We start from the raw sequence: 25,213 nt of genomic DNA, 5'->3' as shown, positions 1-25,213 counted from the left end.
TTATTCTCTGGCAGTAAGATGTCTCTGATCAATGGGTAACTTGCTGTAGCGGAGGTGGGGCTTCTGTCGGAGCGCTAAGGAAGGACTGTGGCTCGTTCCTTGGGAGCTGGAGGACCTTCCTCTGTGTACATTTTCGGAAATTGGGATTGTAAATCTTTCCCCTCTTGAGGATAAATGACCATCTCTCCCCCTTTCTGGAAAATATTTTTGAACAATAAAGCTCTATACCACACTAAGCTTAGGCTTTGTTTTTCAATGTTTGTTTTGGCTTTTACCACTTTTCTGGTAGTAGTATGAAAATAGTAGCATGGAGGGTCTCCAACTGGATGACTCTTTGATAAGATAAAATTGTTGGTCTCTGAGAAATTACAAAATTCCTTCCCTGGTTTCCCTTCTCATCTTTCCCATGTAAAGTCTCCTCCCACAGCTATTATAAACTATGTACTTTCACTCACTGTAGAATGATAGTGCAGTCGTACTTTTGAACCAGTGTAAAGAGAGTGTACCCCCTCTCCCCCTGTTTTTTGGGTCAAACTGACGATATCCTAGTGTGCTAATACAGGTTACTGCTAGCACAATCTCATGATCCCATAAACAACTCAGACTGCCACTTTCTTGTAGAAGGGGTAGTTTCCTTATTGAGACTGTTGGGGGTTTCTCAGCTTGTGCTGTTTTGTTAACCTTTACTGCACTCCTGATGTAGGACACATGGAAGATGATGGTCTGAGGGAGGTGAAGCTGTCTGGGTAAAGGCTGCAAGTGTGTCTTTGATAGCTGAGGGAGACTAACTAGGAAAGCGTGTTTTATTTAGAGGGTGAGGGATGGCTAGGGACAACGAGGAAGATGTGCTGGTCGATGGTGAAAGGCAAAGTGGAATCCAAAAACTAGTTGACAGGAAGAGTTTGGCATATGTCTGAAGAATAGCAGGAGGTTTTGACTGTTTGGAGGAAGAAATCAGGAGAATTTTTACAGAAAGGTCAAACCTCATGGTGGTAGTTGAAGTGATTGTCAGCAGCTGCAAATAAGTATACTTTGTACTGCTTTGTTACTGTGGTATAGTCTCTGGGGAAAGTGATACATGAATGTTCTGCCTAGATAGGCTGAATCAGTGGTGGTAATAAAAAGCAGAGATTCTCAGAAATCTAACTCCCAATGAACTTTACATATTGCTGTATTTTTCATACTGCCATTGAATTCTCTTCATTCTGGTGTAGAAATAGACTCTAAACTGTTTAAAATTTTCAAGGATCTTGCATACAAAATCTCAAAGTGCAATACATCTGCACTATGGCATTGACTACGTTTCTAGCTGTATAGCGTCTTAGAATTTAGAATTTCCATCACCTACCTTGTTCCGTTCCTTTACTTGCTTCTGATGCTTTACTTGAAGGCCTGAATAGAACAGGGAGAGCTTATAAAGCCATAAAAAAAGAAACAGCAAAGATTTTTTGTGAGCTGCAGTATGCAGCAATGGCTTAAAGGGTTCTTTGGCACCTGTAAAGTTTGGCACTGCTCCAGTTGTATAATTGTGTACCCAAGAATGAAATCTCTTCTAGCTAGCAACATTTTCTATTCAAGCTCTAGCTGACAAGCTTCAATCACAAAACCAAGGTTTTCACCATTAACATTTTTAAATATAATTCCATTCTTCATTTCTATTCTAAATTCTCTGACTTTTCTGCATGAAAAGTTTCTTCCAAAAACCAGTCTGACTTGGTGAGTTAATTTCTTTAAAGAACAATTGAATAATACAAACAAAACAGCTCCTAGGTCTACAGGCCTAGTCAGCAACATATGTACAGAACATATTACACACTGAAGATTCATAGCCCAGGCTCACCTCTGGTAGTAAAAGTCATATCTCTTCCCCAACACCTCATTTATTTGTTACTGATGACTGTGGGCAACAATGAGAAAAAAAGACTTTCAGGATTTAGCAGCAGAATAATCCTTTGCCCCAGGTAAATGATCTCGATTTAGGTGAGTTTTGAAATAGGAACATTTCAAATATCTCTTGCAGAGCTTCATATAGTACCTTGCCAAAGCATGAAAAAGTTACAAACCCTTTTAAGCTTTTAAAACAAAAAAAAACCAACTCTGCTCAATATGAAAACGTGTTTTCTCCATTCTAATTAGCATGGAGTGAGCCAAATTCAAATTGAATGTTTTGGGGCAATTGTGAAATGCCTGACCAATTGTGAGTTCTTTTTGTTTACTATTTTAGGCCCCAATCTTGCAAATAGGCACAAAAGTAACTTCACCTGTGAGCAGTCAGCCTTCAGTGGAGCTACCCCAATGCATACATTTTAAGCACATTCGTAAGTGTTTGCAGGCCTAGGCTTTTATTTCTAATTGATATCAGAATCCGCCTCTGTGGTAACATTTCAATACTTCTGTTCTTGGCAATATTTCTGCCAGGACTAGAAGAGAGAAAAATTGTTCTCTCAAGATTTGCAGCTTAAATTTGCAGACATCAGCGCTCTAGGTAAGTTTCAGAAAATCATTCAAAATTTTAATCCTTCTCCTACAATGAACATGAACTCCTAACTTTTTGAGTTTAATAAATCCCTGATTCTACCAATATTAAAACAGACTTTACCTGAACTTTTTCACTTCTTCCCTTGGTTCTGTCCAAGGGACATGGGAAGACTTCATTGTATCATGGACATTCAAGTTCTCCACTGCACTTTCTTTTGGTGTATTTTGCCGATAATTCAGCAAGTCCCTGCTAGTCATCTCTGAGCGAATCAAATTTGATACAAACTCTTTCTCTGAAACACCAAAAACCATCAGAAAAAACTTTCTTTGAAAGAGGTTGCTTTAAAAAGAAATTGAAGAAAATGGAAAATTTCATTAAAGGCTATATTAAATCAATTGGATAACTTCTAATAGAAATCTGAATTGTATGTAAATATGCACAGCTTCATTTTTTTATAGTTCATGACTGCTAGACTGTTTTTATTAACAAACTATAATTGTTGGATTTTTTTCAGTTAAAAATGCTGGAAAGGGATTTCCAGTTATACAATGACAGTAGTTGCTCTGTGGTTAAGATTGTGAGGTTTCCACTGTATATCCAACTTTAACACTGTAGGGAGAAGAGGATGGGCAAAGTTCATATCTGCCTCCAAATTGGTTAGGTAGAATTTTTCTACAAAAATATGAAGTGGGTTGAAATGTTTAGCAGAGTTGAAAAACTATACCACTTGCTATTTTGTTTCTTTAAACTCATAGCTTACATAACTCTCTCCCTTCCAATAGCCATTGGGCATCTTGCTCATTCAAGCCCCTTTGATAACTGGAGCCATACTGCCCAGCACCAAAGCCGAGTTGATTAGTCTGTTTATTAACTTGAATTTGGAACACCACTAGAGATCACTGACTCCGCTAAGCTGAGTGTAGCATGCCTGTTGGAGACCTAACCTTTTCAGGATAGATCTGGAAATGTAATGGAATAATGCCTGGGGAGGCTCATTAATTATATTTTCTACCAAAAAGTTTGCACCTCTGATTTAGGCCTATGTCTAGCTAGCATTCCTAGCCAAGTTCCCTGAGTGGGCACTTCCAGGTGAGAAGTCCCTAAAAGCAGAATTAAATCAATTTATAGCAGCGTTGGCTAAATAAAGAAGTTGGATGGTATTATGATCGTCCATACCCTATGATAACTATCCGTGAGTAGTAACAACACATGACTGGTAGTCATTGTGCTGGCATAACAGTGTGCGTTAAGCAAGTGCTGAGGCTAAAGCCAAAGAATGAGTGCTTTGAGCACTTGTGAATCGGTACTGTAGCAATGTAATATACACACTTTCCCGCTGGTGTGGTTTTTTGCTTTGAGCAGTATGTTTCAGGGGCCTTTCCCCACTTACAGATCAACTTCAACTGCCATTATTGAGATATGATCCTTCTTAGGAAGGATGTACCTTTCAAAAAGAATAATTCAACCAAGACTGCTGTGGGAAGGGCATGCTGTCAATGATACCCTAGTCATCAAAACTGCTATCCCTAGTCCAACCACACTTAACCAGATTCTGCCCTCATGTTCATCTTTGCAGTCTCACTAATTCAATTCAGTAGGAACTCCAAAGGTATTGCATGAGTGTAAGGGAAAGCAGAAAAATGACCTTGATTAACTGGGGAAATGTGTGTTGTTTATATTGCGTGACTCAGTTTCCCTGTTCAATTTTGTATTGCTTCCTTACTGAATGCATAAAGCTAAATCAAATGAGTCTGTAAAGGGATGGTTGCAGAAATGAACAGGAGAAGTGAAACAATGATACAAATAAGACAGTCTCTCCCATACCCATCTTCAAGAAAGTGAAAATAATAATGACTGGACTACCAGTTGGTGGAGAATTTGCCTGGCTGGCTCAATTCAGGCTAGGATGGTTTACTCTTCCCAAGGCTAAGCCTCAGATCAAAAGACCCTCACTGGTTTAAAAAAGTGCCTCTGGCAGAATTTTTTCTGAGGGGTGAGCTGATGGAAGCTGGTCAGGATGTGTCAATGGAAAAGCTGACAGATGGGAGAACTCACTCAGAGCCAGAGGAAGAAGGCCGCAAGCAGGTTAGGGTGTTTCTCCCATGTAAGAGATGTGAAGGAAGCCAGACGCTCCTACACTATGGATAGAGTGGCTAAGCTTAAGGAAGGGAAAATGCATTTAGGTCTTTGTTGTTTTAAGTCTGTTTCTCTAAGCACTGTGTACCTTTTAAGCAAAAGAAATGATGTTCTGTTTTGAAGAAGCTGTGTCTGTCTCATTGCAAATGTGTGCTGTCTTAGGCTCCCAAAGAGAAATCCTTGCAGAGCGTAACCCCAGTTGGACTTGCTGAATTAGTCACAGTTAGAAACCAGGGAGCTGTAACCCAAGTCCTGGTCTGAGAGTGTGTGGAATGTGGAGTTCCACCCACAAGATGTAAAGGCCTGACACCTGTGGGGTTGCATTTGGTGAGACCATAAGAAAGGACAGTAATGCAGCTATCTAGGTTACTATGATATGTCAATTATTATTTTAATACACACGCACATTTTACCTCTTATACTTGCCCTTGACAGCCACTCTTGGATCTCTGCAAGGGAGTCTGTCTGTAGAATGTCACGGAGTTTTTCCAAGACCTGGAAGAAAGGCAGTACAATTATGACTAAAAATGGGTGCAAATATGCCAGACAGTTTTATAGTAGGTCAGTCAAACGATTAAAAAAATAACTGCGAGATTTAAAGAAGTCTAAATTAATTGCAGTTTTAATCACACTGTTAAACGATAATAGAATACCAATTTACAAGTCCACTCAGTCCTGCTTTTTTCAGCCAATCGGTAAGACAAACAAGTTTCTATTTACAGGAGATAATGCTGCCCACTTTTTATTTACAGTATCACCTGAAAGTGAGAACAGACATTCCTGTGGCACTGCTGTAACCAGCATTGCATGGTATTTACATGCCTGATATGCTAAACATTCATATGCCCCTTCATGGTTCGACTTCTAGGGGCTAAAGTTTTACCCTGTTTTGTTTTTGAATGCAATTATGTTTAAAAAAAAAATCTACGTTTGTAAGTTACACTTTCACAATAAAGAGATGGCACTACAATACTTATGAGGTGAACTGAAAAATACAATTTTTTCTTTTTTTACAGAGCAAATATTTATCAAAATAATATAAAGTGAGTACTACACACTTTGTATTCTGTGTTGTAATTGAAATCAATACATTTAAAAATGTAGAAAAGCATCCCAAAATATTTATAATAAATTTAAATTGGTATTCTCTTGTTTAACACTGCGATTAATCACAAGTATTTTTAATCTAGTTAATTTGTTTTGCGTTAATCGCTTGTGTTAACTGCAGTTAGTTGACAGCCCTATAGCACTAAACTGTTTACAATTTCTGCCTGTTTCAGTTCAGTTGTGAAACTGTGCAAAATTTTAGTTGTGCAATGAATTTGAACGAATGAAATTGCACAGTTTTGTGCAGCCCTAGTAGACAGACATTCATACTGTGCAATGAGGAGAGCACCGTCTATACAGCACTGCAGGGGAACTGGAGCTTTGGGGAGTATGCCATGTACATGGCATTGCAGAGAGCACTGATTGCAGATCAGGTAACTACTACTCTGCTCCATCCATTTCTGACATTTCCAATAGGAATACTGTCTGAGGCTTCCAGTCTGGCAGGGGCAGCTCCCTAGGAACTCCCAAAATAACCTCTGAATACAAATTAACAGGTCAGCTAGATACAGGCAGCAAGAATTGAAACCTCCATACGCCCCCTTCTGGGAAATGGAAACATAACACAAAAGGAAAAGGAGTACTTGTGGCACCTTAGAGACTAACAAATTTATTGGAGCATAAGCTTTTGTGAGCTGCGGCTCACGAAAGCTTATGCTCTAATAAATTTCTTAGTCTCTAAGGTGCGACAAGTACTCCTTTTCTTTTTGCAGATACAGACCAACATGGCTGCTATTCTGAAACATAACACAAAAGGTTACCACTTATATCTTACTTTTATTTCCTGATCCAGATAGTTTGGAACATAGTTTATATTCTCTCTGACTTCTGGCTTGTAATGCATAAAACAGGCTGGAGAAGAGGGATGGGTAAGAGAAGAAGGATGGATCTCATGGCCAGCTGCAGTCAGAGGACGAGTTGGTTGTTTTTTCAAAGGATCTTCCTAAGTAGAAAGTAAGGTATGCAAGGATTCAGCAATTAAAGGCTTAAAGAAGAAGTACCCAATCTTGGGTTCCTAGAAGCCAATGATTATTTTACCATTGACTTCAATGGGAGCAGAAACCATCGCTAAAACTGTTAGGGATTCCATGCAACAGGACCACAAAAAAGGAGAAATACTTTAATTTCGTCTCCAATCCCTGGTCACAATAGGTGCAGTGCCCCAATATGTCCAGATGTTGATGCCATAGACCCAGATCCACAAAGGGACTTTGTTGAGTAAGTTGAGGCAGCCAAGCAGGGATTTTGTGGATCAGAGTGGTGCCTAAGATTTGGACTTAGGTGCCTAAAACTGTGGTTTAGACCCCTAAAGAGCTCTGTGGATATAGGTCATAATCCTTAAATCTGGATTTTTCTTATTCAAAAAGAAAATCTGTGGATGTGAGTCATTGTCGGCAAAGTTTTGCCTTCAAGTACCTGTTATGGGAGAGTTATAAACTCTGGAAAAAGCAGGGAGTTGAAAAAACACTTTAAGTGAACTGGTGACAGGGGATCAGGACTCCTGGGTTGTGTTCCCAGCTCTGACCCTATATAGTGTTGGGTGAGTCACTTAACTTCTCTGTATTTCAGTTTACCAATCGGTGAAAAAAAATGGATGTAATATTGCACTTAACAGGATGTTGTGTTTGTAAAGTGCTTTGGGGATCTTAGAAGAAAGGTGCTCTAAGTGCAAAGTATAACAAATTGAATTGTTAACTGTAGCGGATTATTGAGCATGGCTGGGGAAAAAAAAAAAAAACTGACCTCTTGTATATAATGCAGCACATGCTCAGACTCTTAATTAGTTTAAATTATTGACATAAAAATGCTGAAGAATGAAAAGTTAGACATTAGAAGTTATATATTAGAGATGAAACCACATCATTTAAAAGTTCCCTCCTCTACTTGCTTGATGTTTGTGATCCCTTATTTTGGGTCCTTGTAATATTTTAAAGGCCACAGTCTGTGATGTACAGTTGCTCTCCCTGGCAGTATGAGAGCTATGAGTGGATGTACAGTACCTAGGTGCTGAGGGCACAGAGCTGCTATGAATAACTGCAAATCTTTCTTTACCTTTCTCAGTAAAGCAAGGGAGTCTCTTGTCCTTTTAGAGAACTCAGCCATTTCTTCTCTCCCAGGCTCTGGAAATTAATACAGAAATATGTTTTCAGTTAGCTTATCTTGAAATCAAGACAATAAAATTCAATTTTAACCCGTCTGTGGAGTTGGCAAAATCATGGCTACTCACGTGAACTTGGTCTTGATGGACCTTTCCCAATGTGTGGATAAGCCTGGAGGCTTAGTGTAATGCTGCTAGAAGATGGCGTGCCCATGCCTTGCCCACTTAACCTATGTTGCTGATCATATTCTCGCTGTGGGTTTAGGATTTTGCTGGCAGCCTGGTGTGGTCTTGAAAGACTCCCTGCATCTCTCACAACGCAGATAGGTGCATTATTTAACCCTGGAGGAGAGGAGAATACAGATGCAAACTTTATCACCATAAACAATCTTCTGCAGACCAGCTCAGGGTTAGGGCCTCTGCTGGGTGGGTGGAGGCTGCAGCTCATAGATACTAAGGTCAGAAGGGACCATTCTGATCATCAAGTCCAACCTCCTGCACAACACAGGCCACAGAATCTCACCCACCCACTCCTATGAAAAACCTCACCTATGTCTGAGCTATTGAAGTCCTCAAATCGCAGTTTAAAGACTTCAAGGAGTAGAGAATCCTCCCTCAAGAGACCCGTGCCCCATGCTACAGAGGAAGGCGAAAAACCTCCAGGGCCTCTTCCAATCTGCCCTGGAGGAAAATTCCTTCCCGACCCCAAATATGGCGATCAGCTAAATCCTGAGCATATGGGCAAGATTCACCAGCCAGATACCCAGGAAAGAATTTTCTGTAGTAACTCAGATCCCATCCATCTACTATCCCATCTCAGGGGATTAGGCCTATTTACCCTGAATATTTAAAGATCAATTAATTACCAAAATCACATTATCCCATCATACCATCTCCTCCATAAACTTATCAAGTAGAATCCTAAAACCAGATAGATCTTTTGCCTCCACTGCTTCCCTTGGAAGACTATTCCAAAACTTCACTCCTCTGATGGTTAGAAACCTTCGTCTAATTTCAAGTCTAAACTTCCTGGTGGCCAGTTTATACCCATTTGTTCTTGTGTCCACATTGGTGCTGAGCTTAAATAATTCCTCTCCCTCTCCTGTATTTATCCCTCTGATATATTTCTAGAGAGCAATCATATCTCCCCTCAACCTTCTTTTAGTTAGGCTAAACAAGCCAAGCTCCTTAAGTCTCCTTTCATAAGACAAGTTTTCCATTCCTCGGATCATCCTAATAGCCCTTCTCTGTACCTGCTCCAGTATGAATTCATCCTTTTTAAGCATGGGAGACCAGAACTGCACACAGTATTCCAGGTGAGGTCTCACCAGTGTCTTGTATAATGGTACTAAAACCTCCTTATCCCTACTGGAAATACCTCTCCTGATGCATCCCACAACCGCATTAGCTTTTTTCACAGCCATATCACATTGGCAGCTCATAGTCATCCTATGATCAACCAATACTCCAAGGTCCTTCTCCTCTTCCGTTACTTCTAATTGATGCATCCTCGGCTTATAACTAAAATTCTTGTTATTAATCCCTAAATGCATAACCTTAAACTTCTCACTATTAAATTTCATCCTATTACTATTACTCCAGTTTACAAGGTCATCCAGATCCTCCTGTATAATATCCCGATCCTTCTCTGAATTGGCAATACCTCCCAGCTTTGTATCATCTGCAAACTTTATGAGCACACTCCCACTTTTTGTGCCGAGGTCAGTAATAAAAAGATTAGTCCCAAAACTGATCCCTGAGGAACTCCACTGAACTTCCTCCAGCCTGACAGTTCTCCTTTCAGTAGGACCTGTTGTAGTCTCTCCTTTAACCAATTCCTTATCCACCTTTTGATGTTCATATTGATCCCCATCTTTTCCAATTTAACTAATAATTCCCCATGTGGCACGGTATCAAACGCCTTACTGAAATCTAGGTAGATTAGATCCACTGCGTTTCCTTTGTCTAAAAAATCTGTTACTTTCTCAAAGAAGGAGATCAGGTTGGTTTGGCATGATCTACCTTCTGTAAAACCATGTTGTATTTTGTCCCATTTACCATTGACTTCAATGTCCTTAACTAATTTCTCCTTCAAAATTTTTTCCAGGACCTTGCATACTACAGATGTCAAACTGGCCTGTAGTTACCCGGATCACTTTTTTTCTTTCTTAAAAATAGGAACTATATTAGCAATTCTCCAATCATTCGGTACAACTCCTGAGTTTACAGATTCATTAAAAATTCTTGCTAATGGGCTTGCAATTTCAGGTGCCAATTCCTTTAATATTCTTGGATGGAGATTATCTGGGCCCCCCGATTTAGTCCCATTAAGATGTTTGAGTTTCGCTTCTACCTCCATATTCTCATTCCCATTTGTCATACTACCATTATCCCCAAGACCCTCTTTAGCCTTATTAAAGACTGAGGCAAAGTATTTGTTTAGATATTGGGCCGTGCCTAGATTATCTTTAACCTCCATTCCATCCTCAGTGTTTAGCGGCCCCACTTCTTTCTTAGTTTTCTTCTAATTTATATGGCTATAGAACTTTTTACTATTGGTTTTAATTCCCTTTGCAAGGTCCAACTCTACTCGACTTTTAGCCTGTCTCACTTTATCCCTACATAGTCTGACCTCAATAAGGTAGCTTTCCTTGCTGATTCCTCTAGTCTTCCACTCCCTGTATGCTTTCTGCTTCTTCTTAATCACCTCTCTAAGATGCTTGCTCATCCAGCTTGGTCTACAACTCCTGCCTATGAAGTTTTTCCCCTTTCTTGGGATACAGGCTTCCGATAGCTTCTGCAACTTTGATTTAAAGTAATCCCAGGCCTCCTCTACCTTTAGATCCATAAGTTTTTCAGTCCAATCCACTTCCCTAACTAATTTCCTTAATTTTTGAAAGTCAGCCCTTTTGAAATCAAAAACCCTAGTTGCAGATTTATTTTTGTTAATCCTTCCGTTCAGTTTGAACTGAATTAGCTCATGATCACTTATACCAAGATTATCCCCTACAACCATTTCTTCTATGAGGTCCTCACTACTCACCAAAACCAAATCTAAAATGGCATCCCCTCTCGTGGGTTCAGCAACTACTTGATGAAGGAATCCATCAGCTATCGCATCTAGGAAAATCTGAGCCCTATTATTATTACTAGCACTGGTCCTCCAGTCTATATCTGGGAAGTTAAAGTCTCCCATTATCACGCAGTTTCCATTAATATTTACTTTATTAAAAAGGGCTCTGTCCATATCCAAATTAGATCCCGGCGGTCTATAGCACACCCCAAGCACTATTGTAGGAGAGGCTCTACTAGTTTTCTTCCCCAATGTAATTTTTGCCCAGACGGACTCTGTCTTATCCATTGCATCGCTTCTTATTTCTTTACATTCTACCTCATCATGGATATACAATGCTACTCCACCACCTTTACCTTTATTTCTGTCTTTCCTAAAGAGCACATACCCTTCAATACCTGTAGTCCAGTCATGACTACTATTCCACCATGTTTCTGTTATCCCTATAATATCTGGTTTCACTTCCTGCACCAGTAGCTCTAGTTCCTCCATTTTGTTACCTAGGCTCCTCGCATTGGTGTACAAACATCTTAATTTTTGCTGTTTGGCCTCGCTCACATTTTGTACCCTATTAGGCACAGTCATTCTACAGCCAGTATAACCTATTAGACCGGTATCCACACTGCCCTTGCTCCTTATATACATTCTCCTACCCACGGCTGTATCTTTTCTTACTTCATCCTCTTCCCTCTCAATGCTAAAATCTGGCGTGGAGATTACCTGTACATCTCCGAACCTTCTCCCCCAAATTCCTAGTTTAAAGCTCTCTTTATCAGTTGTGCCAGCCTCCACCCTAGAAGTCTATTTCCTTCCCTACTCAGATGAAGTCCATCCCGAGAGAACTGTCCTCTGTCCATGAATGCTTCCCAGTGGCCATACATCTCAAAGCCCTCCTTATAGCACCACTGCCTAAGCCATCTGTTGATAGTCATAATCTTGTCACACCTTTGTTGCCCTTCTGTAGGAACAGGCAGAATCCCACTGAAGATCACCTGAGCCTCGATTTCCTTAAGCGTCTTCCCCAGCCTAGCATAGTCTCCCTTAATACTTTCCAGCAAGAATCTAGCCGTATCATTTGTTCCCACATGCAGGATAATGAGGGGATTCTTTCCCGCTCCTTTTAGGATCCTTTTCCACCTCAGGTCTACATCCCGTATCTTAGCACCTGGAAGACAGCACACCCTTCTATTCTCTGGATCAGCTCTAGTTACAGGCCTGTCTATTCTTCTCAATAAAGAGTCCCCGATCACATAGACCTGCCTTTTCCTGGTGACGGTGCTATTCTCCAGTCTCTCCCCTGTTCCCTCTGGCTGTAAGTTCTTTCCATTCCTATTTTCCCTTATAATCCTCTTCAACCCATCCTGTATCCTCCTGGGGCTCATATTTGGTGTAATCTCCCTTGACTCTTCCCCTTTTCCTATAGGACTACCTCTCTTCTCTTCTTCCTTGCCCTTCCACCTTCAGCAACTACCTGCTGAGCCCCTTCTTCGTTTTCCAACTCTGCAAACCTGTTCCTAAGCTCTATTTCTCCTTCACTAGCCCGTCTTTTCCTCTGCCTCGTTCTTTTAGTCACATGCTTCCACTGACCACTTTCCTCACCCAGTCTCCCCTCAAAATTCCCCAGCCCTGCTTCCATCTGTAAGTCTGAGCTTTTCCCTTCAGATACCTCATGTCTTTGCTCCATCATCTGCTCAAACCCCTTCCTAAACTCAACCAGACTTTCCACCTGCATCTCCAGACCTCGGATCTTTTCCTCCATCAGCTCTATCAGGCGGCATTTCATGCAGAATAAACTCTTATCAGGTCCCCCCTCCAGGATCATGTACATACCACAGCTTCCACATCCAGTCATCCTCATCGTGTCTTCCACTACACGAGTCACTCCCACTGCTGCCTCCGTATCTGTCATAGCCTTCCCACCTAAGTCCTGTTAATCTGGGAAACACAAACCACACCAAACCACCCCCCCCCCCCAGCAAAAACAAACCCCAAACAAGCACCACAGTACAAACTCCCCGGTTTACAGCTCTGTTTGCTAGCTCCTGTGCCACTGCAGCTGTCAAAACTCATTGATTTTTGTGTGGAGTGAATTTAGTGCCTGTGAAAAGGAGAATGTACACAGTCCAGAATATGTGCTGCACAGAAAGGAGAGTGCCATCATCTCCATGACTCTTATGCTAATCGAATAGGCCTTAATCATGACTCTGGGTCCTCTGCTTGGCCCCTCGCAACCTGCTCTGGCAGAGACCAAGAATGCTGCAGAAGGTGTGTGCACAGCCCTTGTGGGGAGTGGACACCTCATGTCCTTTGAGAAATGACCCTTCTAACTGATGCTTGAAAGAGATGCTTTGATAAGTTTTGCATCCAGCCCTTTCCAGGTGAAGAAAGGAGGTATTTATATTTATATTGCTTGATAATGCTGGCAGGATTGGCAGGCTCTGTGCAAGTTTTCTCTGCATCTCTAATAGTTCTGTGTGTTGCTCTGGGCAGTTTCTCTTAGCAGGCCACTCTTGGAGCTTGTCTGCATGGGAAAGTTAGTGCACAGTAAGCTAGGGAGTGAATTTAAAGCACACTGAGTGCTCTTGGGTGGCTTAGCTTAATGTACTCCTAAATCATTAAGCTACTGTGAATGAAGGTGAGAAATAAGTGTGTCCACACTGTGAGCTAATGCAGAGGGTGCACTAGGTATGCACTAGATATTCCGCGCTAGCTACTGCAGACTTTTCCCCTCATGTAGACAAGCCCTTACAACCCACTGAGATTTGCTCTGGATTCCCTTATGTTTTTAAGTTGGTATGAAACCAAAACCCCAAGTATAGCCCTTCGAGGCCAAGCCTGGTTAAACAGAAACCACCTGTTATAGTTCCCCCCCCAAAACAGACAAACCTAAATCAGCAGGTTTTCCACAGTTCAGCTTGTGACCCTTCAAACCAAGTCTCTGCTTATGTAGCTAAAGAAGCTACTACTAACACAGCTGGCAGAGGGAACTAACGTTTAAACATTTGGATAATAGATATGATCTATTCCAGTAGAGGGCAGAGGTAGTCAACTGGTAATCAAGTGATGATGATGATGTCATGTCTTTCCCCTCAGGACAACTGTCCGATAGAGCAATTCAAATTTACTTAACAGGGATTAATAGATAGCAAATGTTAATAGACAGCTAAGTATTAACCATGGGCCTGCCTGCAGGCCTCCTCTCCTTGGATGAGGGATGCAACAGTTACAGTATAGGGCTTTCTAATTAATGGGTCTATTTTTTTATCTTTCAGCTGCCATCGGGCACATCTGTTTTTCTTTTATAAACTTATTTCAACAACTTGTGTGCCCTGCTTATCTCTGTGCAGATTCAGAGAATTCCTATCTACCTGTCTCCAGTGAAATTAAGCAAGGTGTGACCAATAATGGGAAGCTTCATTTATGTACAAATCAGCAGGGGGATGGGAAGTCCACAGGAAGAGAAGAACAGCATGAGGTGACCTGAGCCTTGGAACAAAACAGTAAGTTCAGGAAGATATATATAGAGAGGAGAAGCCATCTTGGCATCTATTACTGGACAGACACAAGGGGCCAGTGCTTTTGCAAGCTGAGAAAGGTAGTCCTTCAACCATGGGGATTGATGTCTCTGGAAAAGGAAGAATGGTAAGGACCTTGAACAAAGACTAGCTTATTAAGTTAGGTCTTAGCCATTAGAATGTGTGTATTTTTACTTTTCTTTGTAACCCTTTCTAACTTTATTCCTTCTACTTGGTATCACTTAACCCTGTGCCCTTTTGTTAATAAATATATTTTATCTTTGCAATAAACCAACTCAGTGCTGTGCTTGGGTGTGTATTTATCCCAGTAAAGTTAATAAGCTGCCATATGCTTTTATCTCTTCAAAGCAGCAAACAAATCTTATTATTTCTCTGAGTGTTTCAGAAGAAGCCTGGCCCCCTCAGGTCAGACAGTTTTGGGAAAATTCGGGACTGGGAATGTGGAGTCACCGCTACATAAGGTAACTTGGAGATCAAGACCACACTAGTCTTATTGTCTTCCTCCTGTGTGTCCCTAATGCAGCTGATCTCCCAATCTTTTAAACCCATGCACACTTCAAAGTTGACTTCACTGGGACTATGCGTGTGATTAAAGTTGAGCAAGTCTGTAATTATTTTCAAGATCAGGGCCTTATAGATTTTAGGGCTTCAGAGCAGTTTTCATTTTAATTCCATGTGTTAAACTTACAACATTCCGAAATGTGTGTCTTTTGGGCTGAAATTTCCCATGTTTGTTCTCTGCCAGAAGGTGACTGTCAAGTAAATGTAGGAGCAAGTCCCTTCAGCTAGGGTTTTTAATTACCAAAGAATGAAAAATATTTTTCCATAGTAAAAAATAAATTAAAAAAGTAAGCACACTTTTTATCAAGATTACAGCAAAAACAGTAGGCTTATTTTGTGGAGAACTGGGAAACTTCTCATATATTTTCTTATGAAAAATGTGTGCCTGTTTCCATTCCTACTGCTTTACCCTTTGTATGGTTACCTCCCAGATGTGAATGGATTGATTCTTTTTTTTTTTTAAACCAGACAATCAAAGACAAATCAAGACTGTGGGGAAATCATCTAGCATGAATGAACTATCAGGAATTAAAATCACTGAGGTTAATTTATTGCAAATCTGTAGACCAGTGGTTCTCAAACTTTTTTTTCGTGGACCACTTGAAAATTGCTGAGGGTCTCGGTGGACCACTTAATGATCTTTCCAAATGTTGTTTGTACTGTTAGCTAATTATTGTAAACCACTTTGTATAAAAGCACTACATAAAAAAACCTTAATTGCTTTTATTTGTAGAACAAAAAAAATTACACAACTTATATTTTAATATCGATACTCTTACCTTTCTAATGTGATGGGTGTGCCCTCTCTCCCCCGCCACAGCAGCCCATGAGCTGGGGCTGGGAAGTAGGCCGGGGGGGGAGGAGAAATCTCTTCCTCTCTCCCCTGCCACAGCAGCCCCCGAGCTGGGGCTGTGAAGGAGGGCCATCTCTCCCTGGCAGCCGCAGCCCTGGAGCTGTGGAAAGTCGCCTCTTTCCCTGGCCGCCTCAGCCCTGCATGTCCTAAATTCCCCCTACTCCCTCTTCTCACTCCACTGCCCCCTCCCACCTATCCCCTATTCCCCCCAAGGCCACCACCTCACCTTACATGTGTGTCTTCTCCAGGGTCCAGCTACCTAATTAGTGGAGCCAGACCTGCGCGGCTCCACTCATTGGGTGGGTGGCCTTTCATTCTCTTGTGTGAGGCCGCCCAGGTGCGCACCTTAGAGGGAACTATCCGCAGATCACTTGAATGGAGCTCACGGACCACTGGTGATCCATGGACCAGAGTTTGAGAACCTCTGCTCTAGACAGATACACATGTCTGGAGAAGTAACACACCCTAGGGGGAATTGCATCTACTGATTTGACCAGGCTCAAGGGGCCCAGCAAACAAAGAACTGAGAATTGTATAAAATCCAGCCTGATACAGAGGCGGGTTCACTCTCATTTGATGCAAGAATTAATAGGACACTGTGACCTAGAAGGACAAACCCCACCAGTGGGTTTAAAGGACTTTGAGACCTACTAGGGTTCTGTGTGGTTGATAGGTGTTACTTGGTAGTGAGCATGTAAGCTGTTTGTTGTTTTATGGCATGTTTTCTGTGTCATGCTTTTGTTCTGAATATAAACTTTCCTTTCTGAAGACTGGCTGGCCCCTGGTTAACCCTGTCATTGCTCCGAGAAAGAACAGAATGGCTGTTGCTGAACTAAACTCAAACTTATTAAAGTGATCACAGTGAATTACAGGAGGAATTGGCGCATGCACTATACATTCACCTCAATCCGTAAGGTGCTGATAATGCACAAGAGAAGAACAGGACCAGTTTCCTTTTTCTAGAAACTGGATACCAGTGCTCTGGCAACACAATGGCACTTTTCAATAACGGGGATATCTATGAAAAAATTGCACAGGTGAAAGGAGTATGACAGAGATCAGCAGCAGTGCCATGCGAAAGCAGAGGAACCATGGCAGGCACCACAAAGACACTTGGAAATACCAATTTAAAAAAAATAAACCTCAGAATATATTTAAAATATAATTTGCAGTATGTGTGCATGATATATGGGGGGGGAAATCCTCCTCCTGGTGGGAATTTTAAGAATGCTGTTGTGACTGACGTGGGAGTGCTCTGTAATAACTATGGATCTATGAAAAGTTGATACCTGTGTCTTGAGTGCTTGGGGATGGGCTGAGCGCCATCTTTAAATTTAAATTTTAAAGGAAAAAGCCATGCAGATGCTTACCCGAAGTCCCTTTCCCTTCATCAGGCTTGTCTGAACTCCCCTGGCGGGATTGGCTAGATTGTGTTGGAGTCTCAAATAGTCATGGCTGGAACCCCCTACCGCATCTCCCTCTTCCTTCCCGTTCATGGCAGGTGGTCTGTCTCGAGCTCCTCTGAGGTATTCAGAGTGGTCTGCGGGGTGCTGATGAGGTTTCCATTAAAGTATGGCATGCCACTCATAAAAGTGGCAGGTCTGCAGCTCAGCACCAAATCAATTGTTGCTCTCCCTGGCCTTGTGGTATGCCTGCCACAGTTCCTTGACTTTCACGGGGCACTACTACTGATCCCTGTCATACCCCTTCCCTGAATCCCCAGGGAATTTTTTCATAGATGTCCATGTCTCTGTGACTGGTCCATAGCTGTGCTTGCACAGCCTCTTCTTCCCACTGGCCCAGGAAATCCAATATCTCCTGTCTACTCCAGGCAGGAGTGTGTCTCGTGCCTGGAGCCAGCATAGTCATTGGGCAGCTGCGCACACCGGAGAGCTGCTAGTTGCGCTCACCAAGGTAGGTAACCAGGAAAAGATGTTTCAAAAATACATGGGGACGGAGTGGGGAGGGGGGCTAAAAAGAGGGTTGTGGTTTCTGGGCTTCATGTCCCCTGGGCAGTGGAGTTTACAATTGTGACCAGAGTGGTCACTGTCGCAGGGCATTGTGAGGCAGCCGTTGGAGGACTGTTAGGGTAGATACAGGTCAGGAAGTGTCTATGTTTGCACTGCCCATGCATTGCACGGTTCCATGCCGTTTGGGGAGGTGGTTTTAATTTGTCACCATAATGGTGCAGTTAGGTTGGCCAGAGACAAATTTGTGTGGACACTCTGATGATGGCAGACCAGCCCATCCCAAGGCTCATAGGCTTCAACTGAACACTGACAAATACATTGCTCAAGCCAATTTGGCTCACCTGTGTGGTGGTAGTGTTAAAATAGGTATTAGAGTTATAAAATGTGTTGTGTTGGACTTTATGGAATGCTTGTAAGTTGCTGCATGCACTAATCTCACTTATAATATCTGTATCCCATGTTATAAGGTAAAGTTTAAGTGTTTGCTCTGTATCTGTAAATCACCAGTCAGGAGAAAAGCATTACCAAGTGTGAAATACTAGTTTGCCACAGAAGATGTTCTCTCCTGGCCAACGAAAGAAGGCCCATCAACACCAGACAAACCGCTGCAGAACATTAAAGGACCAAAGACTTTGTTGTTTGCTTCTCTTCCTGAAATCTCCCAGGAAGAGGAAACGTGCAACTGAATTCCTCCCAACTGCTCAACTTGAAGCAGAAAGGGGGAAGGAATAAAAAGTGCTAACAAGGAGAAACCGTATCTTTCATGCTGCTTGGACTCTGAGGAACAAGAATGACAAAGCATAAGCAAACGATCCCCAGTGCTGGGCGTGGGTTAGCACTAAAGGACATCTAGAGCTTGCCTATTATAGTAGCTTCTATTACCTTTTGAAACTTAAGACTGGAACTCTTTTATGTGTATATGTGTTTACCTGCTTTAACCTTGTAAATAACTCTCGTTTCCTTTTCCTTGTTAATAAATCTTTATATAGTTCACTATAGGATTGGCTACAAGTGTTGTCTTTGTCGTGAGATCTAAGGTACAATTGACCAAGGGTAAGTGACTGATCCTTTGGGACTGGGAGTAACCTAAATATTGCTGTGACCTTTCACCAAAGTATGCTCACCTCGGTGTCAAAATAGATTGGAATACCCCAGGGGACTGTCTGTGACTCCATGTTAAGGCTGTTATAGTGCCTGAGGAGTCCACACTTGATAATTGGTTGGTGAAATCTGAGTAAGGAACTCACAACCAATTTGGGGTTTGTGCCCTGTTCCCTAACAGTCTGCCCTGCGGTTGATACTCCTACCTTGAGCCACTCCCAGGACCACTGGACAGATGCATGCACAAATCGGTCAACACAAGGTGACTTTTGTCACCCTAACTTCGTAGTGTAGACCAGGCCAAAGGCAATTGGGTTCCTCTTATTCTTTCAAAAGCCTCCATTCCAGATACATAATAGGTAACACTATTTCTTGTATCTTTCAAAACCAGTTTGAGCTGCTTCACCCTTCAGTCCTCATTGCAAAAGATATGTAAGCCAAGTGCTCCATAATTACTCCCTCCAGTCCTACATCCACTAATCTTAATGCTTCTCTAATAACCAATTTGAGACTGGTTTTTGTTTCCCTTAGTGACTCACAATATACCTTGGCAATAGGTACTTGGCCATGTGTGAGCATTCCCACCACTCCCCCCATACCACCAACACAGTGTATTTATACAGAAATTACACAAAAGTGGGAAGTTTGATACAGAATTCTAAACTGAATATCCAGATAGCTCCATCAGTCACAGTCAGCCTTTCCCAGGACCCTGCATCATGACCACCACTATATTTCTGGAGGAGGGGGATTGCATAGGGACTCCTTCCAGAGCCCAGCAAATGGTAAGGACTGTAAAAAAAACCCCCAGAAACAGCTGCCCCTGAATTTTAAGGAAGTTTTATATCTGGACCCAAATTTCAGGGCCATTTTGTTCATTTGCTAAGTGACATGGAGCCGTTCCTTTCTCAGGGCCTTTAGGGGCTTCCGTCCTTGTATCTGCTGATTCAGGAAAGAAAGGAGTAGGAATGATAATCACACCCAGGGCTCATGTGGGGCAGTGTGTAGCGCACTATATCTAGACCATTGAGCTGGCTTTACAAACTATACTGAAACATATGGCTACTACTGGGGAGGGTGAGAGTTATTTAAGTGATGGCGAGAAGCTATAACATGTTGGTAGTTATATAAGGGGATTTTTTCTCAATATGCTGTGCAGGGCTGTGCCAAATACAAGGTGGGAGGAGATGTGCTTCCTAAGGCTGTGTCTACACTATCCCCCAGATTGACGCTCCAGGGATCAATTCACCCAGGCTGATTCAGTTGGTCCAGTGAAGACCCGCCAAATTGACTGCAGATCACTCCCCAGTTAACGCCAGTACTCTACCCCGAACGAGAAGACTAAGGTAAGTCGACGAGAGAATGTCTCCCGTCGACCCAGCGTAGTGTGGACCCTGCAGTAGTTGACTGAAACTATGTCGACTCCAGCTACGTTATTCACGTAGCTGGAGTTGCGTAGCTTAGGTCGACCTAACGTGATAGTGTGGACATAGCCTAAATCGGATTTCTCAGAGCCTACAGTTCCACGGTAATCATGTTACATCTAGACTATTGCTGGTGGGTCCTCGCAGCTACCATTTATTGTTGCCTGCTCATTTACATTTGAGTTGAGCTTGGTAACTGCTTTTAAAAAAATGAAAATGTTTTCTTCTTCAGAGAGAATAGTAAAACACACTAGGAAGGTGAAATAGGTCCAGATTCTGCTGTCAATTACAATGTTGTAAATTTGCCTTGTACAGAACACAATGGAATGAACTTCAGATTTACACATGTATAACTGAGAGCAGAAATTGGTCCTTAGTCTGCATATGCAGGCATAGTTACAGGAGTTGCCTTTTAATTTTTGTTCTCTGAATGGAGTTGTAGCATCAAATGTTCAAAGTCAGAGTAGGTCTTCACTGCACAGTGAGGGTATGTCTATGCTGCAAAAAAAAAAAAAAGCCATAGCCGCAGAGCCTGGGTCAACTGATGGGCTCTCAAGGCTTGTGCTACAGGGCTCAAAATAGCAGTATAGATGTGGTGGTGTTACTGTGGCTTTAAGGGAATGAACAGAATCTTCAGGGTGTGGGAACTGACAGATGGAGAAGGCAGTCTGGCAAATTCTCATTGCTTTTTCCAGATTTAGATCTGACTCCTCTAACAGTCTCTTTCTTACACTGATAACATCTATACCCACCACAATATGATCTCCTATCATTGACTGCAATAAAGTCAAAGGAGACCTTTTCAAAGATTTATAAAAAGCTGTTTAGAAAATTCTGTTATATATACAAATACATTTGTGCTAAGGAAGTGAGACGTGGTGTTACTGTGGCTTTAAGAGAATGGCTAGAATTTCCAAGGTGTGGGAGCTGACAGCTGGAAGAGGCTGTGGGTTTTAGGTTAGAGGTTAGGCTGACCTGAGCTAAGATGCTCTGTATATATATTAACTATGTATCCAATAAAGACTATTGTTAAATTGCTAGCTATGAATTATGAGCGGATTACTTGAATATAAAATAACACAGTCATTTCTGCTCCGGCTGGAGCCCACGCTCTGAAACCTCGTGAGGAGGGAGGGTCTCAGAGTCCAGGGACCAGCCTAACCGGAATATCTACACTGTTATTTTTAGCCCCATTGTGCAAGCCTGAGTCAGATAACCCAGGCTACGCTTCCTCAGCTCTCGTCCCCTAATGCCCCTACTCTACTTGCGCTACATTGATGACATCTTCATCATCTGGACCCATGGAAAAGAAGCCCTTGAGGAATTCCACCATAATTTCAACAATTTCCATCCCACCATCAACCTCAGCCTGGATCAGTCCACACAAGAGATCCACTTCCTGGACACTACGGTGCTAATAAGCGATGGTCACATAAACACCACCCTATATCGGAAACCTACTGACCTCTATTCCTACCTACATGCCTCTAGCTTTCATCCAGATCATACCACTCGATCCATTGTCTACAGCCAAGCTCTACGATATAACCGCATTTGCTCCAACTTCTCAGACAGAGACAAACACCTACAAGATCTCTCTCATGCATTCCTACAACTACAATACCCACCTGCTGAAGTGAAGAAACAGATTACAGAGCCAGAAGAATACCCAGAAGTCACCTACTACAGGACAGGCCCAACAAAGAAAATAACAGAACGCCACTAGCCATCACCTTCAGCCCCCAACTAAAACCTCTCCAACGCATCATCAAGGATCTACAACCCATCCTGAAGGACGACCCATCACTCTCACAGATCTTGGGAGACAGGCCAGTCCTTGCTTACAGACAGCCCCCCAATCTGAAGCAAAGACTCACCAGCCACCACACAACAGAACCATTAACCCAGGAACCTATCCTTGCAACAAAGCCCGTTGCCAACTCTGCCCACATATCTATTCAGGGGACACCGTCATAGGGTCTAATCACATCAGCCACACTATCAGAAGCTCGTTCACCTGCGCATCTACCAATGTGATATATGCCATCATGTGCCAGCAATGCCCCTCTGCCATGTACATTGGTCAAACTGGACAGTCTCTACGTAAAAGAATAAATGGACACAAATCAGACGTCAAGAATTATAACATTCAAAAACCAGTTGGAGAACACTTCAATCTCTCTGGTCACTCGATTACAAACCTGAGGGTGGCTATTCTTCAACAAAAAAGCTTCAAAAACAGACTCCAAGGAGAGACTGCTGAATTGGAATTAATTCGCAAACTGGATACAATTAACTTAGGCTTGAATAGAGACTGGGAATGGATGAGTCATTACACAAAGTAAAACTATTTCCCCATGTTATTTCTCCCCCCCCCCCACTGTTCCTTAGATGTTCTTGTTAACTGCTGGAAATAGCCTACCTTGCTTGTCACCATGAAAGGTTTTCCTCCCTCCCCCCCTGCTGCTGGTGATGGCTCATCTTAAGTGATCGCTCTCCTTACAGTGTGTAGGATAAAACCCATTGTTTCATGTTCTCTGTGTGTGTATATCAATCTCCTCTCTGTATTTTCCACCAAATGCATCTGATGAAGTGAGCTGTAGCTCACGAAAGCTTATGCTCAAATAAGCTTGTTAGTCTCTAAGGTGCCACAAGTCCTCCTTTTTCTTTTTGCGAATACAGACTAACATGGCTGCTACTCTGAAACCAGGCTATGAGACTCACTGCCGTTTTGGGGGGTGTGTGTGGGGTTTTTTTGTTATTGCGGTGTAGACATACCCTGACTGGCACCCAGGTTAGCCCAGCCGGGGTTTGAGCATCCCCCTTGCTAAGCCATACTTGAGTTACTGCATCCTCACTTGTGCTGCCCCCCTACTGTCACTAGGACTTCTGAGGCAAATCCCATGGTTCTTTGTACTGAGATACTCTAGGATTGTTTCCCAGTCAGTTGTGAGAGAACTTGCCTGTCTTGCTGGGGGCAGGGGTAAGTGTGAGAAGGCACTGGAAGACTATCAGTACTCAAGTGATTTTATCCTGCGTGTTCACTGCAAAACTGGTGGGTTTCATCCTCAGTTAAAGTGGATCCTGGGCTCTAATCTGTACCCCCCAGCTGGGTAAACTAACCCTGGCTTAAAGCACCTAAGAGTCTGGGTAAAAGGTTTTTCTGTGTGGACAGTAGAGAGGTTTGGGTTAAAACCCAGATAAGAGCCAGGATTAACTCTACAGTGAAGACTTAGCCATTTCCATCCATTCGGGTGTCTGGAGGAAGGAATCCCAGGATTTTGAACATGTCTTGGAATGACAAGATAGGGTAGATTGCATTCTGCCGCCCAAAAGGGCCTGGGTCTTCATTACTGCACTATAGGAGACCTCAATGCCTTTCTACCTGTGCTATGGAACATGCAGGGGCACATTCCTCTCCAGCAGGTGCTAGTAGAGCCTGGGTGGTTTTGCCCTATTAAAAGAAAGCAATTTCGTTAGTAGGGACAATGGGAGACAGGCACCTAATTGTCATTTGTGCCTTTGAAAATCTCTCCCTTAAATTAACCTTCGCTGTTAAAGTGGGTAACTTTCTAAATGGAAAGTAGGTGCCCTAGAATGTCAGTTGTGGCTTAGCAGTTTAGTACACTGTTAATTGATGACAGACTCTCACTCTAAACAAGGCTATCTTTGAAGAAGGGATTATGGAAAAATGACACCTTTTTATTCCACAAGTGTGTGTTCAACAATGGAGCTGGTCAGAAAAGCAGGTGGGGGAGCATTGCAACATTTAAAAAAAATAATTTCCTTTTGTGCTGAAATTTTCTGACCCAGCTCTAATTCAGAGTCGGACCATACCATCCTTTTGACTGTAGGGATTTTAAAAAAGAAAAGAAAAGCTGACTCATGTTAGTTGTATCGTCTCTCAAGTACTATAGAAGAATGTTAGGTTCTAATATGGTTCATGAATCAGTATCCACAGATTTGTTAATTAAGTTCCAATTGCAGGACCAAATTCTAAATGCCAGGCCTGCAAACCCAGTCTGAGACATTTTTAGATGATCTGACTTTCAGTATCTCCTCCTCTCTCCATCTCCTTTCCTCTCATTCTGGCACCTACAGTTACACTTGGGGTACGTTTTTTCTTGTGAAACTGGAAACAAACGTGAAAGATTTTTCATGTTTGCTGCTGAGTAATTTTTTTTTTTTTAAAGAAAGACCTAAAACACACACATTTTCTTTTCAGGAGAATCAGGCCGGATGTGGTTGTGTCTCTAGGAGGATGCTTTACCTTGAATATGGCAGACTGCCCTGGGATGTGGGATGTGTCTGGAGAGAAAATAAGTTCCACTTGCTTTTCCAAAAGGAGTATCACTCAGACTTCCCTGTGTTATTACTCTGTAGTTGAACTGAGGCTGAGGCTGTTGTTTGAAATTGATATTCATGATGTAACTTTGCTATTCTCCCCACAGCGACTCTTGGGGTACCGGGTTCTGACAGTGTCTCATCAGCAGCGGGCAAATGCTGGAAGTACAGAATAACAATAGTCATGGACATGAAGGGAGCAGAACACTTGAATTGCTACTGGTTTTTCTTGTGACTGTTTTACATTTTGTTACTGTCTCTTCAACATTCCTTCTGGGGCACCTTAAGCAGGCACAGGCTCAATCGGAGACTGTCTAAGCCCTGATGTAGGGGACTGCAGAAGACTTTGTTACGGTCTAGCTAGGGAACTTATGCTTTCTCGTGCTGATAGGTTATTGTAGGACATAGAAACCCAGCTAGAACTGGCCATCGGCCGGTTACAATTGCTTCACATGGCCCTTTGCCAGGTAGCAGAAAACGCCTTTTGGAAAGTACCTAATTCTATATTCATGAGCTGTTTTTGTTTAATGC

At 42.3% G+C, this 25,213-nt stretch overlaps 1 protein-coding gene across 1 annotated transcript; it reads right to left on the bottom strand.

The window, feature by feature from the left end:
- Positions 1-24,987, bottom strand: C4H4orf17 (chromosome 4 C4orf17 homolog). The gene is made up of 8 exons (XM_038398077.2): positions 24,609-24,987; positions 7,950-8,162; positions 7,775-7,842; positions 6,498-6,665; positions 5,029-5,110; positions 2,600-2,771; positions 1,349-1,392; positions 1-194 (listed from the first exon to the last, which is right to left on the bottom strand). Exons 1-8 carry the CDS (start codon positions 24,760-24,762, stop codon positions 1-3), a joined length of 1,095 nt encoding a protein of 364 aa, XP_038254005.1. The 5' UTR covers positions 24,763-24,987.
- Positions 24,988-25,213: the final 226 nt, after the last annotated feature.

This window comes from Dermochelys coriacea, chromosome 4 (genome assembly GCF_009764565.3).
Source record: "Dermochelys coriacea isolate rDerCor1 chromosome 4, rDerCor1.pri.v4, whole genome shotgun sequence".
NCBI classification, from domain to species: Eukaryota; Metazoa; Chordata; order Testudines; family Dermochelyidae; genus Dermochelys; species Dermochelys coriacea.
This window is presented reverse-complemented; position numbering and strand designations above follow the sequence as displayed.

Coding starts and splice junctions, on each gene's coding strand:
- C4H4orf17 (XM_038398077.2), bottom strand. CDS start 24,762: ATGAATATCAATTTCAAACAACAGCCTCAGCCTCAGTTCAACTACAGA. Junction 7,843..7,949: donor TCCATCAAGACCAAGTTCAC/GTGAGTAGCCAT, acceptor ATTAATTTCCAG/AGCCTGGGAGAGAAGAAATG. Junction 5,111..6,497: donor ATCTGGATCAGGAAATAAAA/GTAAGATATAAG, acceptor CCTTTCTTCCAG/GTCTTGGAAAAACTCCGTGA.